Consider the following 15,490-nt stretch of genomic DNA (forward strand, 5'->3'; position numbering starts at 1 on the left):
ACAATAAGAGCCTTCCTTCTAGCGCCAAACTATTGACGTTAAAAATCGTTGAAGACTTTTGTTTTTTAGCCAACTTAAAGAAGGGATTTTTCTATATTCGTTTTTGTCGACGTTTCTGTCCCCCCCTTGTTGATGTTCCACTTTTCAATATATAGGAGGGGTTCATTTTAATCCTCTTAAAATTGTATCTTGTCAATCTAATTAGTTACAGTGCTGATCTCTAATAATGTGCCGCCAATCTCTTTTGTGATTGGCTAATGATGCCGGTTCTTGTCGCATCATAATAACACCCCTATCTTTAGGAAATCATGACCTCATTCAGGATAGGTGATAGTTACAATTGATTGGTAAATGTGGGCGGTGAGGACATCATTCCCTAAAAATTGTCTGGTCAATTGGGTGATTTGACAAGGTGTAAGAAATGTGTAATCATGATATCTATTGGGATTATGGCGGCGAAGGAACCGAGCTGACCTCGAAAACACGAACTGGAAAGTTGATGAGATAGGTGCGAAATACATTTTAAATGAGATTGGAGATCGATGGTCAACATATGTGATGTAAAAATGCATTTTTGGTTAAAATGGGGATGTAATGGGGGCTAAATTTTCAATATCCATATGTGTCTTTATGGGAGATATAATTAATAGTGACGATGCTAGAGTAATTTAATGGTTTTTAATTATCAAAGAGCAATTGGGATTGGAGAGGCACTTTGAATTAAAGAAGAAAATGATTTTTGTGGTTGTGGTATTGTTAGGGGTTAAATCCAACCACCTAACTTTGTATTTAGTACACCATAGTCACTCATTTGATTTTATTTCATCATGGTTATCCAATTTTATACTTAATATCACCATGGCTACAAAATTTAATTTCGTTTCACTATAGCCACCCAATTTCATAAAACGTTTCATTATGGTCACTCAACTTCTTTTATCATTTTCACTATGATAAACAGTAACTTTTTCATTATATATAACAAATTTTAAAATAAAATAAAATAAAAATAAAAATTTATCTTAAAAATATAATAAAACAAAAACTTATTTAAAAAAAGTTACTTAAAAAATAAAATAAAAACGTTTTTATTTTATTTTATTTGTTAAGTAATTTTTTTAAATAAATTTTTATTTAATTATATTTTTAAAATAAATTTTATTTTATTTTATTTATTTTTAAAAAATTATTTTATATATAATGTAGAGTTACCGTTTTACACATTTTTAAATTAGTAAATATGGTGAAAAGAAGTTGGTGACGGTAGTGAAATGTTATATAAAATTGGGTGATCATTGTGAAACGTTTTATGAAATTGCTTAGCCATGATGAAATAAAATTAAATTGGGTGACTATAGTGATACTAAATATAAAGTTGGATAGTCATGATAAAACAAAATCAAATTAGGTGGTCATGGCGACTAACCCATTATCATTCATTTTTATAATGCGGGGAGTAATTTTTAGAGGGTGTTTGGTAGGAATTTTTATGTGAAAATGAATTTTTGAATAATAAATTGATGGGAAATGTGTGGTTAAAAAATAAGAAAAAGTTTTTGATTTACGTGTAATATTATTTTAATAAAGAATGTGTGGTTGAAAAGAAAAGAGAGAAAAATGCATTTTGATAAAAATGGGTGCCAAACAGGGCCTTACTTTATTCACTTGCATTTCATTAAAACAATAATATTTTAATCATGTGTATAAATCATTATTATTGATTTCTTGAATTCCCGAAGGTTTCTTTTGATATAAAAAGTGTTACACTTGCTTGACCAACGTGTCTGGGTGGTGTAGTTGGTTATCACGCTAGTCTCACACACTAGAGGTCCCCGGTTCGAACCCGGGCTCAGACATATTTAGTTTTTCGTTTTCCTCTCTCTCAGGGCTCCTCGTCCTATGAGATTGCCATTTCTATTCCACATGTAATTATCATCAAGGACACACCAATTCCTAATTCTCTCCAACTATTTTTACATTTCCCAGCCAAGTTCATTATCAGACTTCGCTATCAAATCAAATATTATTCCCAAGGAGATTTCCCTTATTTCTTCTTTTGTTGTGTTGAATTCGTGGTTTTTTCCTTGAATTTCTTCACCTAGGGTTTCGCGCAGTTAAATAGCTGATCGATGAATGCATAACTGGAAGTAAAATGGATTGGGGCAACGTCACGGCAGAGGATCTAATCGAGGCACTTCGCGAAGTCGATTGGTCATCCCCGCCTCGGCCTCTCTCGGAATTCTTCTCCCGATTCACTGTCCCCCATTCTTACTCCAAATGGAACAGTCGCCTCAAGTGTAATCTCTACTAGTACGATCTTTAATTATTTATCCCTACATGTGTGTGTGAGTCGGAGGAATATTTATTTATTTTCTGGTATTACGAGCTTAATGCTTTATGTGATTAATCGAGTTGTCGACTAATTAACTTCTATTATTTATGTTAGTTTTATTAAATCTGACGAGAAAGAAAAACAAATTTTTTTTGTACGATGTTTTGGTTCATCATTTGTTTGCGATATGATTTGTTTTCTTTTGATTGGAAATTGTTTATTTGTGGTGGATTAATTTGGAATTTTATCTATTTACTTACATTTACTGATATATTTTATGGTTTATTGCAGCTATCGAACCAATTACTTCATACTGATTGTGATTATTCTTGGTAAGACAACTGAATATGGTGTTTGATACTCATTCTATAGAAGCTTGCACTTAAATTTTATGTTAGCTCACGGGTACTAATAGATTTATGCATGCTTATTGTTCAATTCAGGCTTGAGATTTCTTTAATGACTTTATGAGATTTAAAAAGTTTAGGGGTATTAAATGTAAGCTTTTTGGTGTATTCAATTGAGATTTTTATAAAGTTTTGAAAAGTCTGCAAAAGTCGCGGTGTATTCAATTAAAATAAGAATTTCACATTATTGCAGTAGATTCACGTGAATTCTATTTCAAATGAAAGTTTTCAAAACACTTTTGAATTCTACAAAAGTTTATAAAAGTTTTAAAATAAAAGTTCATAGAATTCTACGAAAAACTTCCACTATTCCATATAAATCTACAAAATATCCATGAAATCCATAGAGGTCATCATTTAAAAAAATCCATCAACGTCTTCAAAAATTTCAATGGAGTACACTCACCTAAGTTTTACATTAGCTCACGAGTACTAATAGATTTATGCATGCGTATTTTTCAATTCAGGCTTGGGATTTATCAGGAGGCCACTTGCTATTGTAGCTGCCCTATTATCAGCTCTAAGCATTGCTTTTCTAAATGATAGGTGCAGTTCTATCTTGATATTTATATCATTATATGTGATGCTTTTGAAATCAAATCCGCAAGTATAATAATTACTCATTAAATCTTATTAATTTTGCGATTTAGACTATCATTTCTCATAGTTGGTCAATTGGGTGGTGCCTATCATTTTGAGAATTTACTGATATACTAATATAGTAACATACACTGGAGATGTGTTGATTCATGAGCTTTATGCTCTGTTTTTATCTTCTAGTGCAAGCAGTTTGTATCATAGCTGGTTTATAATTTTCTCTGTGTTGGAGGCAAAATTTGATTATTTTGAGTGAACTGTACCACCTATTAATCTCTTATCACTAGGATAGTTGAAGATTCAGTAGTAGCTTACTAGCTTATAATGAAATGTTTGGATATGGCAAATAAATATTTCTTTTCCTATGAAATTAACAACTACAAGTTTTGATTGTACTTTATAATCTATTAGAGGACTCGTGATATCTTTTGAGACTTTATCCAGTTTTATAATTCATAAAGGACCATTAATTGATGCATGCTTTCGACATTATTTTTTCCCAATTTCCCCCTTCTAGAACCATGTTTCTCACACTGTGTTATATGGAGTGGAGTTTGACTTACATTGAAGTACATGCTTCGTAGTTTGGTTATTTGAAAGAATAAGTTTGGATTCTCGAGAAAGCGGAATAGCTAGAAAAGAGAAATAGCTCATGATTGAAAAATTATTGCATCTCTGTGTATTTAAATTGACCAACAGGATTGAAGCACTACACCACACCACACGTGAATGAGGGAAGCAGACTTTTTAGTCAAGGACATAAAGATCTGGTTAAACCCTCACTATATAATGAGGGCTAGGATGAGCTGTTAGCCAGAAAGCTTAGCCAAACATGATTTTAGAGGAAAGTCTCAAAATAATGCAGTTCAACTTAGGCCTGTTCTGTAAGAGTAGTCTTGCTAAGGCGAGAATTTGTCATCTTAATTAGATGATCTGTTTCTTTATCATTTTTTTTTTCTAACTTCACTCTTTTCCCCTAGAAAGATGCTATAGGCACATCAATTTTCACAGCTTTTTTCACTGCACACAAATGCAAGTGTGTGGGGTCCAAGATTAAAATAATCGTGGATCCCACTTTTGTGAGACAGATGTGAAAAAAGCTGTCAAACAAATGCTGTACAAACAACAATTTTCTTTCCCCTGTCATAACATGTTGGCGGGGTAATTACTTGAAGTAAAACTTTGTTAAATTGCTAAAAAGATATTTTACGAGCCCAAGTAATTTTGTGCAATATGATATTTTGGCTAAAAAGGGATATTTAATTAAATTTTTAGCTTCACTCTTTTGTTTGGATTGTGTTGAATTTTGATTATTTATCTGCATTGTGTTTGAATGCAAAAGTCAAAATTAATCGTAGCATGCTTCACTGAGATTCTGTAGTAAGAAAGTTTTTGCTCTTGTAATGATTTCATCGGCCAAGTGCTTATTTGTTTCTCTTCTTAATTTCACATCTTTTGATGTGGGATTTGGGGGTCGATTTAAGGCATAAGGTGGTTACATGTGGCTCGGAAAAATCAAGGCTCAGATCATAGACTCACACTCAGACATGTTCTTCACAGCATATTTCTGTTTCTTCATGTTATAAAGAAAAAAATTATACTGCCAACTTTTTCTTCTCCCTCTTTCTAATTGCTCTTCTTCCATAAGCGAAGCTGTTGCTGTTCTATGCTTTTCCAACGTTTTAAGTAGTTATTTCTTTGTTCTTCTTCTCCATCTTGCTAAGATCTGTTCCTACAGCTTTGCAAGTACTTTCAGTGAAAAAGTGACGAGAACAGTCAGGCAGTTTTCTCCACATTTTGCTGCTAAAATGAGACCTTCCCATACGTAAGTACAATTATAACATTGGAATTTCTATTCGATACTGCTTCTTACTAGAATGTCTTATATATTTTAGGCCTGTTATTCGAGGGCGTCCATCTTCCAAAAGAGCTATACATATATGTGGACAGCCTCGGTGGGTATTTGTCTTGATATTTTCAACAGGTAGTGGTAGACTTTCGGTAATTCTCCTGTGGTTTCTTTCTCATGTATAACTTAAATGTTTGTGATTCCTAAAGTGAACATTGTTTTCATATTTGTTTTTTCTCCAGTGAGTTTCATCTTTTGGTTTGTCTCTTGTGGCCTTATTACTTTCTTGTGGGCTTTTGCTGTCGGCCTTCTTGGTAATGTCATGCTTTCCGTTATAATGATTTTTCTCCTATATGTATATTTTTTTGACTTTCATTTGTTTCTCTCTCTCTCCCTCAGTCACTCTTCTTCATGCAAGCTTGAGAACACCTAACCTGAAAGCTCGTTTGAACACATTTCGAGAGGAATTTCGTGCTGTTTGGCGCAATTATAGTGAGCTTTAGCTCATATGGAAGTAAATACATGTTAGTTATTGCCTTTATGCTGATTTCATTAATTCCATCATGTTTCAATGTCCTTGTAGTTTCTGATAATTATGCATTATGCTGCATTTTGCAATTGCTTTCTGCAATGAGAGTCCTTGCTTATAAGAATATTGAAATGGAGAGGAATGTGATACGAGGCTGGGTTCTTTTTACTGTAACCATAAATAGTTGACTTTCTACTGGTGAAATCCTTGAGTTGATTGTCTTTTTAAGTATGATTCAGTTTTCTTTCCCCTCTCAAATAACATTGATCATGGTATCTGGTTATTATTTTTCGTTTTAGTGGATTATACTGTTAATAGTACTATATATATTTTTCACTTTTAATTTGCAGAAAACTTAATGAGTGAGGATTATTTTATTGACATTCGTTATTGAAGCTTGGAGCAACGCTTGTGTGTATTGCTTTTTGGTTTTTGCTCGTTACCGTATTTTGACATTCACTTGATGTGTTACTCAAAAATTTTATTCCTTCCTTAGTTTTAGAAGACGTTTACTTTGCATTCTCATGATAGTAGCTGAACGAAATTGATAATTCTAGTTGTCTATCATATTATTCTCTCTTTAGGAAGAAAAAAAAGAAGCTAAATTGTTAATGATCTGCTGGTATTAAATATTTTCCGGCTTTTCAGTAACTCATGTTAGCCATAGGAACATGAAATAAAATCTCTGGAAGTTCAGTGGATACTTTATCAAGTCTGCTATAATCCTGTCAATTAAATTTTTACAGTGATGATTGCTTCCTCTCCATGTAGGAGACTCATATCAGCCATCAAGTTAATGCATAAAGCTGTTATGAGAGAGTGCTGTCTATTATGGTATGCTTGATATTTTTCTTCGTCCCAGCTGCTCAGTTTTAAGAAAAAGAGGCTGCTAATGTTCGCAGATCATTAGGTTGTAAATTTCTGAAATTCTTGTTATAGGTAAATGGACTGTACCGTTTGTAATTGATTTCAAGAAATCATTTGGGGATTCATGTACACTGTTGTCGAAAGATTTCTTAGAATGAGGTGTTGAAATCCCTACTTAGGGTGCATGATGAGATCTTGTTACTTTTCTGAAGGATAGTGATGAATAAATCTAGCAAAATTTGTGAAGGTTTTGTGCTATGCAAATCTACGCTGTGTTTTCAGCCTTTACTATGAACGGCAAGTAGCTTTGACCCGTGAGAGAAACTCTGAAACTTTTGAGTATCTATGTGAGATGGTATCTTTCGCCGAGCATATTGGTCTTCAGCTTTCAAATTGCTCCATTTTTGTTCCTGCATTACTTTGCAATCAAGAATGTCGATGTTAGTTGCTTTTGCTGCCTTGGAGTGGACCTTGGAGTGGAAAAAATGCTTATTGCTTGTTTGGCTTATAGAATGAGACAAGATTCGAAATGAAGCAAAGCCTTGTTTATCCAACCTAATATTGTGTGCTAAACATGAATTCATGCTTTAGTTGAGAGAAATTATTGCATGTTTATTTTCTAACAATGAGAAAATGAAAGCATAGATCTAGTCAAGGGATGTTACAATATTAGATGTATTTTTCGCCTCATGTTACGTGCTAAAATTGTATTTGTGGTAGTCCACAAGGGCAGAAAGGTGCAGGGAAAGAAATCACAGACCTGAAGGGAATTCATTTTATGAAGCATATCCGCACTTGTTTGGCTTGAGTATGATCCTTGAGCATGAAGCATTTCCNCACAGACCTGAAGGGAATTCATTTTATGAAGCATATCCGCACTTGTTTGGCTTGAGTATGATCCTTGAGCATGAAGCATTTCCTAGAAGGGAATTCAACACAAATTGAACAATTTTTGTCGTTCTTTCATAGCGTTTCAATATTATATTTGCCTTTTTAAGTGCTATGTATTAAATAACGACTACAAAAGTTACCCTTTTTAAATCCTAACGTGTAAGCCTGCGGTAAACATATCCCTAATAACTAAGTCGATGCTTGGTACGGATTAAAATATAAAATTTAATTTAAGTTAAAGTTAACTGTTAATTTTAACTATATATTTCATGGAATTCAAAATTTTTTTAACCACATATATTATTAACATTTATTAAAATTTTGATTTTAATCCCCTCCAAGCAGGGACTAAATATGTGTTGCATTTAGTCCTGGTTTGTGAGAGCTTAAAAAGTTGATCAAATGTTGATGTTAATTTTAAATATCCGTTTCATGGGGTTTATAACTTTCTCAATTTTTCTATCATACATCTATAATTTAAAATAAATAAATAAATTGTAAAACAACTCCTTAATCATACGTTTTATGGGATTTACAACTTTTTTCAATTTTTCTCTCACACGTTTATAAATTTTTAGGGAAATAAAAAATATTGTCAAACAGTCCCTTAATTTTTAAATTATTCTTATACTCACAAAGTAAACAAGAAAGAAGCAAGAACAACTAACATGGAATTAATTAAGTGTAAAAAAAGAAAATTCCCAGAAAAAAAGCCGAGTACACGTTTGGTTCATTGGTTGTAGGACCATGTGGGAAAAAGGCTCAATGTGGCTGGCACTATTCATCTTTGACGCTTTATCATTATCTTACTAATACTTTTGTGCTATAAAATCTGGAACCCACCATGAATAATATCAATTGGACGCTTTTATCATAAAAATATTAAATTGTATCTGATTTACTTAATTATTCCTTGAAGATCTAATTGAAAGAATTTTATATCTTTTCCATAAAGTTGTACAAAAATATTTTATTAAATTATTCGGTAAATATTTCAAAGAAGAGATTCATGTAAATACACATGCTTATCTTGCTAAAGTCTTTCCACCCACGTGTAAAAATTGTATACATTTAACAAAATAATGTATTGAATATGCATGTAAGAGAGTATCTTCAAACACCTAGAAATTTGGTCCAAATATACACTAATAAATACAATTAGCAAAATGATTTTGACTTATTATATATTTGAAGGAAAGAGATTGCGTTCAAGCGAACATCATTCCAACCCAAAATAACACCACTTAATATAAAACATCCTTTTTAAATTAAAAATTTTATCCATACGTAAATCAAGTCGATTATATATATAAATATTGTAGACAGATTTCTAGTATACTCTCTGTTCGTTTCCGATGCCCATCTGCACCACTATTTCCCTTTAAGCTTTAATAGCTTCCGATCATCTCTCTCTAAACAGTTTATAATTATACCAATATGTTTCATTCTACAAGGAATTACTACCATTATTCGTAATGGGAAATTATTACTGGAGTAGTTGGGCACAAGCTTTAGCCTCTGCATGTGGGTTAATGCTTATGATTGGTCTGGTGTGCTGCTGTCTTGGCACCAAACCACGCCTGCATGCTGACACGGGTAGCTCGACTGCTGGTGGTTGTAGTTGCGATGGTGGTCACATGTGCGTCTAGTATATTCGTGTCTATACGTATATCTCTTCCTTCTACGAGCTCATTCAGACTATGGAACAAGGAACGTGGAAAAAGGTATCAGCAACATTAATGGATGATAACCGTGACAGCTCATGTCGATCTGTTATACATCTAGCATTTGATAGACTCTCTCCAATAAGTTTCCTAGCTCTCTCATATCTACTCTTGCTTTTATTTCTCTGTCTCGATTACAAAAGTAGATTCTTTGTTATCACAATCTGGCTGAAATCTAATCAAATTGTGAGCTACTCCATTATGCATCAATTATGCTTTACTTGGATCTCTATATCCTTTCAATGAGAACTGAAGAAGCTGAGAACCAATTTGCTGAAATGCTTGCATCAATGTTCTCTCTCTTGAACGTAGGCATTGCATTTCACAGCACAGTTAGCCGTGGAAACAATGGCCTTATGACTGAATCAAAGGCCTCGGATAACATAAGAATAAAAGAGTCTTGGTAGATCCCAAATCATGAGGAGGTAATGCTTTATAGAGATTTAGCTGTGAAATATAAGTTGGAATAGGCAGTTTCACTTTAGTTAAAAATGCAGCCAATAGCATGTACACTCATGGTGAAGCAGATACAGCTCCACATCTTGTGTACATTCCTAATTATAAATGTTAAAGCGACCTGCTGAGCTATGTGCCAACATAATCTACTGAAAATACTAAAAAATGTTTCTTCAACAGTGATAAATTGCCGAGAAACAAGTATACCTTCAAATGATCTAACTTTTGCATTTAAAAACACCACCAGCCTCATAATCTGTAACTAACATAACATTCCAAACCACGATATCAAGAAAAGTAACTAATTAATACAATGGTAACACTTGATCAACTCTGGCAGACAAAATCGAAATAAATATTATTTTATAAACCATGCTAATTTTAGCACATACAAGTACAAAACAATGTCTCGGTTGACTTTCAATCAATACTGATTCCATTTCACTCGTAGTAGCACTAACATTTGAAAATTGTGCAACTAATCACACAAATCAGCAGACCAATCCCTTTAATTTGAGTAAAATCTGTAGATGGGTATCTCAGAGATGAACTTGGGTTGAAACTCCATAGATGGCACACCTTGGAATTCCAAAATTGGACAATTTTATCGAGCTGCACATTTGACAGTTTATGTGGCAAAGCTACGGTCTCCTGCGTCTCCAAGTCCAGGAATTATAAACCTGAAGAAATGATGAAATGATTTAGGCAGTTATTATATTATACCAGCTTCTGCTAACTGACAAAGTTGAAATATAAAATTTGCTATACCCTTTCTCATTAACAGTGGGGTCAATAATTCCAGCATATACTTGAAGCCTGACAAACAGGACAACAGCAGTTAGTAAAACCAAAATATGCAACACCTAATGCTGCGATATATTTCTTTTGGAATTATTATTACCCAGGAAACTTCTCACTGAGCTTTCGTAGGGCAGGAGGAGCAGCAACGGCAGATATCTAATAAAAACACAGATTGTGAGGAACCGAGGCTGGAAAAGATACAAAATTGGCAAGCAGCAGCAGGCACCTTCCTGAAATATAAGCTAAATACAAGAAAATATAGACTTCACTAGGATACGTAGCAGCAAGAAAACTTCACTTTGGGGGTACACTACGGATCTAAATACACTCAAAAGAGGAATTTTAGAAAGTCCTTAGAAAATGGAAACATCATTGTAAGTACTAACCACTTTGACTTGTTTGTTTTCAGCACCACGCTCCATTATAAGTTCAAGAGCTGCAACTACTGTGCCACCTTAACATAATAGGTAAGGAAGTTAACAAGCCTGGTGTAGACAATATTGAAGAAAAAAACATCAATCAAGCACTACCTCAAAAATACAGTAGATTATAGACCTTACAACCGATACATTCTTGAGGAGCCATGTGTGTACATTTGCCCATGGGCAATAAGAAATGACATACACACCAACAAGTGGATGTTGCACCATTTGGTATAAGAGAAGCAAAGGATGTTTTCGTTGGTGTATATGTCGCATTGACTTAAAGAAGTTCATATTCACCAGAAAAATGTGGTCCTCATAAAAAGGGTTAGAACAGAAAGATGTGGACTATAATTAATATCACCAAACATGGTTGCAAAAATATTTGAATTCAACAAACCTCTCGCAAACAGAAGTAATACTGGATCAAGCGGAAAGCCAAAAAAGAATTTAAGCCATCCACCCTGTGTTTATTAGAAATAAGGAGTTTGATACTGGTATGTCACCTTTTCAAGCCTCCTTATAGATTTATTCCAATCACAGAAAATAGATTCCATCCTCTTAATTTATGTGTCAGAAAACGTGGTAATAAGTCTAATCAGAGCATCATAATCCAGAGGTCCTAAATGGCTAAGAAAGAAATGGGGAAAATATCACGGCATCAAAGAGCATTTAGGACTACCACATTTCCATCGACACTAATGTCAAATCTTATAAGTTAAAAATTAAAGAGCATCATAATCCAGAAGTTTTAGGACTACCACATTTCCATCGACACTAATGTCAAATCTTATACATTAAAAATTAAAGAGCATCATAATCCAGAAGTCCTAAATGGCTAAGAAGGAAAAGGGACCATGGAAACTGTGATTCTAACCAAGAATTTGATTATATGGTGCGTATTATTTGAAATGAATAGACTCTAACCAAGAATATGATTATATGTGGAGCGTATTATTTGAAATGAATAGATTCAGGCTCTGTCACAATTCATTATAACTGTCCAATGAACAAGAAGCTTAAATCTTAATAATCCAGAAGTCCTAAATGGCTAAGAAGGAAAAGGGACCATGGAAACTGTGATTCTAACCAAGAATTTGATTATATGGTGCGGTATTATTTGAAATGAATAGACTCTAACCAAGAATATGATTATATGTGGAGCGTATTATTTGAAATGAATAGATTCAGGCTCTGTCACAATTCATTATAACTGTCCAATGAACAAGAAGCTTAAATCTTGAGCATTACACAAAACAGGGAACATCAGTGGCAATGGAAACATGGTAGCAAGTCTAAACAGAGTGGAATACTCAGCAGCAAGTGCAAAGTGGCAATACATTTAAAGGCACAAGCATGCTTGGGTAATATCTAAAATTTATAGAGAACATAAGGAATCAGAATCATATAACATATTCAGCAAAAAATTGAACCATGAAATTGTATCAAAAGAAAAAGTATCAACACCTGTGGCAAGCATAGGATCTACAACAAAAACTCGGCAACCTTCAGGAAATCTCTTAGGCAACCTGAGAAACGCACAAAATCTATTAGAGTTCTTATCATAAGGTAGATCTCAATGGAAATACTAATAACAAGGAAACAAAACTTCTTTCAAACCAAAATGGTAAAAAAATCACAATCAACATAACACATTCCATAATAGCCTCCAAATGCAGTTAAACCACGTAAGATGAATTTAAACTAAAAATTCTACCAATACTGTCTACAAAGAATGCTTACTTGTTTAGATATACAGTAGGCTGAAGCGTTTCTTCATCTCTGCTAATGCCTTAGTTTGTATACAGAATTAAGAATCAAGGGCAACAAGCACGGTCAATTTTGACAACATGGGAGAAAATTAAAATCAAACTTCAATATATGTAGAATAGTCCAGAATAGAGAAAGTTATATGGGAAAAAATTAACTACAAAAGAGTATCACAAGAATGAATTCATATGAAAGAAAAGATTCAAAATTAAAGCGTCCAGTTAGTTTGATAACCAAATTTATCTATGACCCATTTATGAATCACATTTTCCTTTACCACATTACTAGAAAGTTCTAAACATTCCCATACCAAGATGATATATTTTCATTGCTGGCAAAATAGATGATGCATGCTCTGCCAAAGCAAGACCTGCTCTCAAGATGGGAACAACCTGCAGACCATAAAAATATTGAACACATTACTTCAGAGCAATAGAAATCGTTCTCTACAATAATCGTTATCAGAAATATGAGAACAATATAGTTACATAATTTTTATAAAAATCTAGAAGGCAAGATTGAATAATGTTGTAACAAATTTCTCTGTATAAATATCTTGAAACCATGACATACATATCAGAAGCTGCATGCAGGAGCACACACACGAGCAAGAGTAAGCGAGGTAGAGAAGAAGTGAAAAGACTAACCACGACCGGATCCCTTGGATCAATAAATTCTACAGAGGCAACACTCATTGGTGTCTGGATCTCTCCACCTACTGTGGGCTGAGAGCAATTCAAATAGCAACGAAAATTAAAAATGAATTGGTGATAAACTTCTGGGGCAAGAGTAACTTTCTTGAGCAGCAAAGTTTATAACTTGCCAATTACAACTTTTACATTATACTTCTAAATTCAAAAGGAACTAGGTAAGATAAATAAACCTATTGCCTTTAAAGTTTAATAATGCAAATTTCTTTATTGTTCTATTGTGGTGTGGAAATTATTAAATCTAATAAAATTACATAAACATCTTTGCTCACCAGCCAATCTCTCGATGCCTCGTATATAAGCAATCTCCCTAGCTCGGCCATGGCATTCTCTACAAAGATTAATAAAATAGACATTCAGAAAAAAATTTGGGCCTTTTTTACTCCAAACCTCCCATAGAAAACAGAAAACAGTGAAAGGGCTGCCATGTCCACTACATTCAACAGGCATGAAACAAAAAGCATGCATTCCCATGCACATGCCGACCATTATGACTTGTATACCAGTGCTTATCAAGCATGAAGATTTTGACCTTGACTTTATAAGCATTCACGAAATTGCATTAATGAAAGTAAATTCACAACCACAGATTAATGCAAAACCAGTATAACCTCTTAATTTATTGCACAAATGTCACAGAGGAAGTAAAGTGATGATCTGCAACGAATTCAATCAGATTCTGTAATAAACAAAAATATTACATATCTTCATTTCAATCTATAAACGAGGCATATTCTCCAACTCCATTCAAATTTAATAACGTTTTAAAAAGGTTTGAAGTTAATTTGTTGCACAGTTTTATTTTTATGTTAAATTGGACTTACTGAAGATTGGACAAGGCGTCTCTTCATTTCGAAGAACTGAAATCCAGTGCTTTATCAGAGGATGCGGGGGAACAAACACCTAAAAAAACATTTTATTTTAATCCAATCCAGTCACCATTTGGTTAATCGAACAGACAAATTAGATAGCGCCCGTTTAGCTATCAATACATCAAAGATCAAGAATTTAAAAAAAAAAAAAGTTCTTTTTCCTTCATTTCTTGAACCACATTCTATCAGCATTTAAAAACAGTAAACTAAGACTAACATCTTGAGACACAGGTCTTTGCTCCATCGTCGTTCAGTAAGCAATTCAAAATCTATACAATGGCAATAAGAAATCTGTCACAATGGCAATAAGAAAAAGAATATAAAAATCAGAAAATTAGGGTTCTGGAAAGTGAATGACTGACTGCGCCTGTGTAAAGTGAAAGCTCTGTCGGGAATAAAGAAATTGGAGACTACGGTAAGCCTTTCCGCATGTAACTTCTCTTCCAATTTTCTATATTTGTAAATTATTTTTTAAAAAACTAACATGGATTGGATTTTATAGTTGTGTATTTTGGATTCCATAATTGATTAAGGTGTTTGACACCCATATTTATGGAAAAATAAATTTTAAAATGGTAAATTGATGAAAAATGTGTGAAAGAAAAATAAGGAAATTTTTATTTATTTATGTGTAATATTATTTTAATAAAGAATATATGGTTGAAAAGAAGAAAGAAAAAAATAAATTTTGAAAAAAAAAGGGAATCAAACGAGACCTAAAAATATTTTGAATTTTGAATTGATTTTTGAATTTATTATGGAATCTTCCAAGGGGTGTGTATTTGGTTCCGTCATAGATAATTGAGTGTAGGACTGGACATAGTTCAGTTCCATCTAAACTCGAATTTTCGGGTAGTTAGTAAGTGGAAATGTCGAGTCCAAAATATGATTATAGAATTGTTCGGGATTCAATTCCGTTGGTTCTCGAGATCATATTATAATTAAATTTTTTTAATATTTGTTAAGTTACATTAATTCAATTAATGACATGTTTAATCTTAATTCTTGTAAAATAACGTAATTCAATTTTATGCATCTTTTGCATTTCTCTTTGTTGAGTTCTATATAGAATTAATTGTTAAAATTACAAGAAGAGAAAGATGATCAGCTCAAATAATGAAGAGATAAGTAGCCAAATTTCAATTCGATTCTCCAAAACATTAGAAATGACACTACGGTAGAATAATATATTTGGATAAAACTTAAGTCAATTTGATCAAGTTATCCTTGAACTACAAATTAGAAATGGAAAAAATCTTATAT

General features: G+C 33.1%; 2 protein-coding genes and 1 non-coding gene across 7 annotated transcripts; 2 read left to right on the forward strand and 1 right to left on the reverse strand.

Moving 5' to 3' along the window:
• The first annotated feature begins 1,782 nt into the window (after positions 1-1,782).
• TRNAV-CAC lies at positions 1,783-1,856 on the forward strand. Its single transcript has one exon. It is a non-coding gene; the product is annotated as a tRNA-Val (tRNA).
• Positions 1,857-1,874: 18 nt separating this feature from the next.
• Positions 1,875-6,827, forward strand: LOC111372845 (PRA1 family protein A1-like). Of its 4 annotated transcripts, none has more exons than XR_002698831.1 (9): positions 1,875-2,310; positions 2,624-2,664; positions 3,207-3,285; positions 5,075-5,161; positions 5,232-5,320; positions 5,428-5,499; positions 5,585-5,709; positions 6,461-6,548; positions 6,654-6,827. XR_002698831.1 is itself a non-coding variant. In XM_022995260.1 (8 exons), exons 1-7 carry the CDS (start codon positions 2,153-2,155, stop codon positions 5,686-5,688), a joined length of 630 nt encoding a protein of 209 aa, XP_022851028.1. In that variant the 5' UTR covers positions 1,875-2,152; the 3' UTR covers positions 5,689-5,709; positions 6,461-6,827. The 4 variants fall into 4 exon arrangements, 2 of the variants coding, with proteins under 2 accessions (XP_022851028.1, XP_022851027.1); XR_002698830.1 differs by having other exon boundaries at positions 6,486-6,548; XM_022995260.1 differs by having other exon boundaries at positions 6,461-6,827.
• Positions 6,828-9,993: 3,166 nt separating this feature from the next.
• On the reverse strand, positions 9,994-14,697 carry LOC111372846 (uracil phosphoribosyltransferase-like). 2 transcript variants are annotated; one of them, XM_022995261.1, is made up of 12 exons: positions 14,590-14,697; positions 14,445-14,496; positions 14,180-14,258; positions 13,628-13,686; positions 13,293-13,370; positions 12,956-13,037; positions 12,619-12,667; positions 12,343-12,404; positions 10,840-10,907; positions 10,554-10,695; positions 10,421-10,468; positions 9,994-10,332 (listed from the first exon to the last, which is right to left on the reverse strand). In XM_022995261.1, exons 2-12 carry the CDS (start codon positions 14,469-14,471, stop codon positions 10,325-10,327), a joined length of 702 nt encoding a protein of 233 aa, XP_022851029.1. In that variant the 5' UTR covers positions 14,472-14,496; positions 14,590-14,697; the 3' UTR covers positions 9,994-10,324. The 2 variants fall into 2 exon arrangements, with proteins under 2 accessions (XP_022851029.1, XP_022851030.1); XM_022995262.1 differs by having other exon boundaries at positions 10,554-10,609; positions 14,445-14,680.
• Positions 14,698-15,490: the final 793 nt, after the last annotated feature.

The sequence above is a fragment of the Olea europaea genome, unplaced genomic scaffold (genome assembly GCF_002742605.1).
Source record: "Olea europaea var. sylvestris unplaced genomic scaffold, O_europaea_v1 scaffold1038, whole genome shotgun sequence".
Classification (NCBI taxonomy): domain Eukaryota; kingdom Viridiplantae; phylum Streptophyta; class Magnoliopsida; order Lamiales; family Oleaceae; genus Olea; species Olea europaea.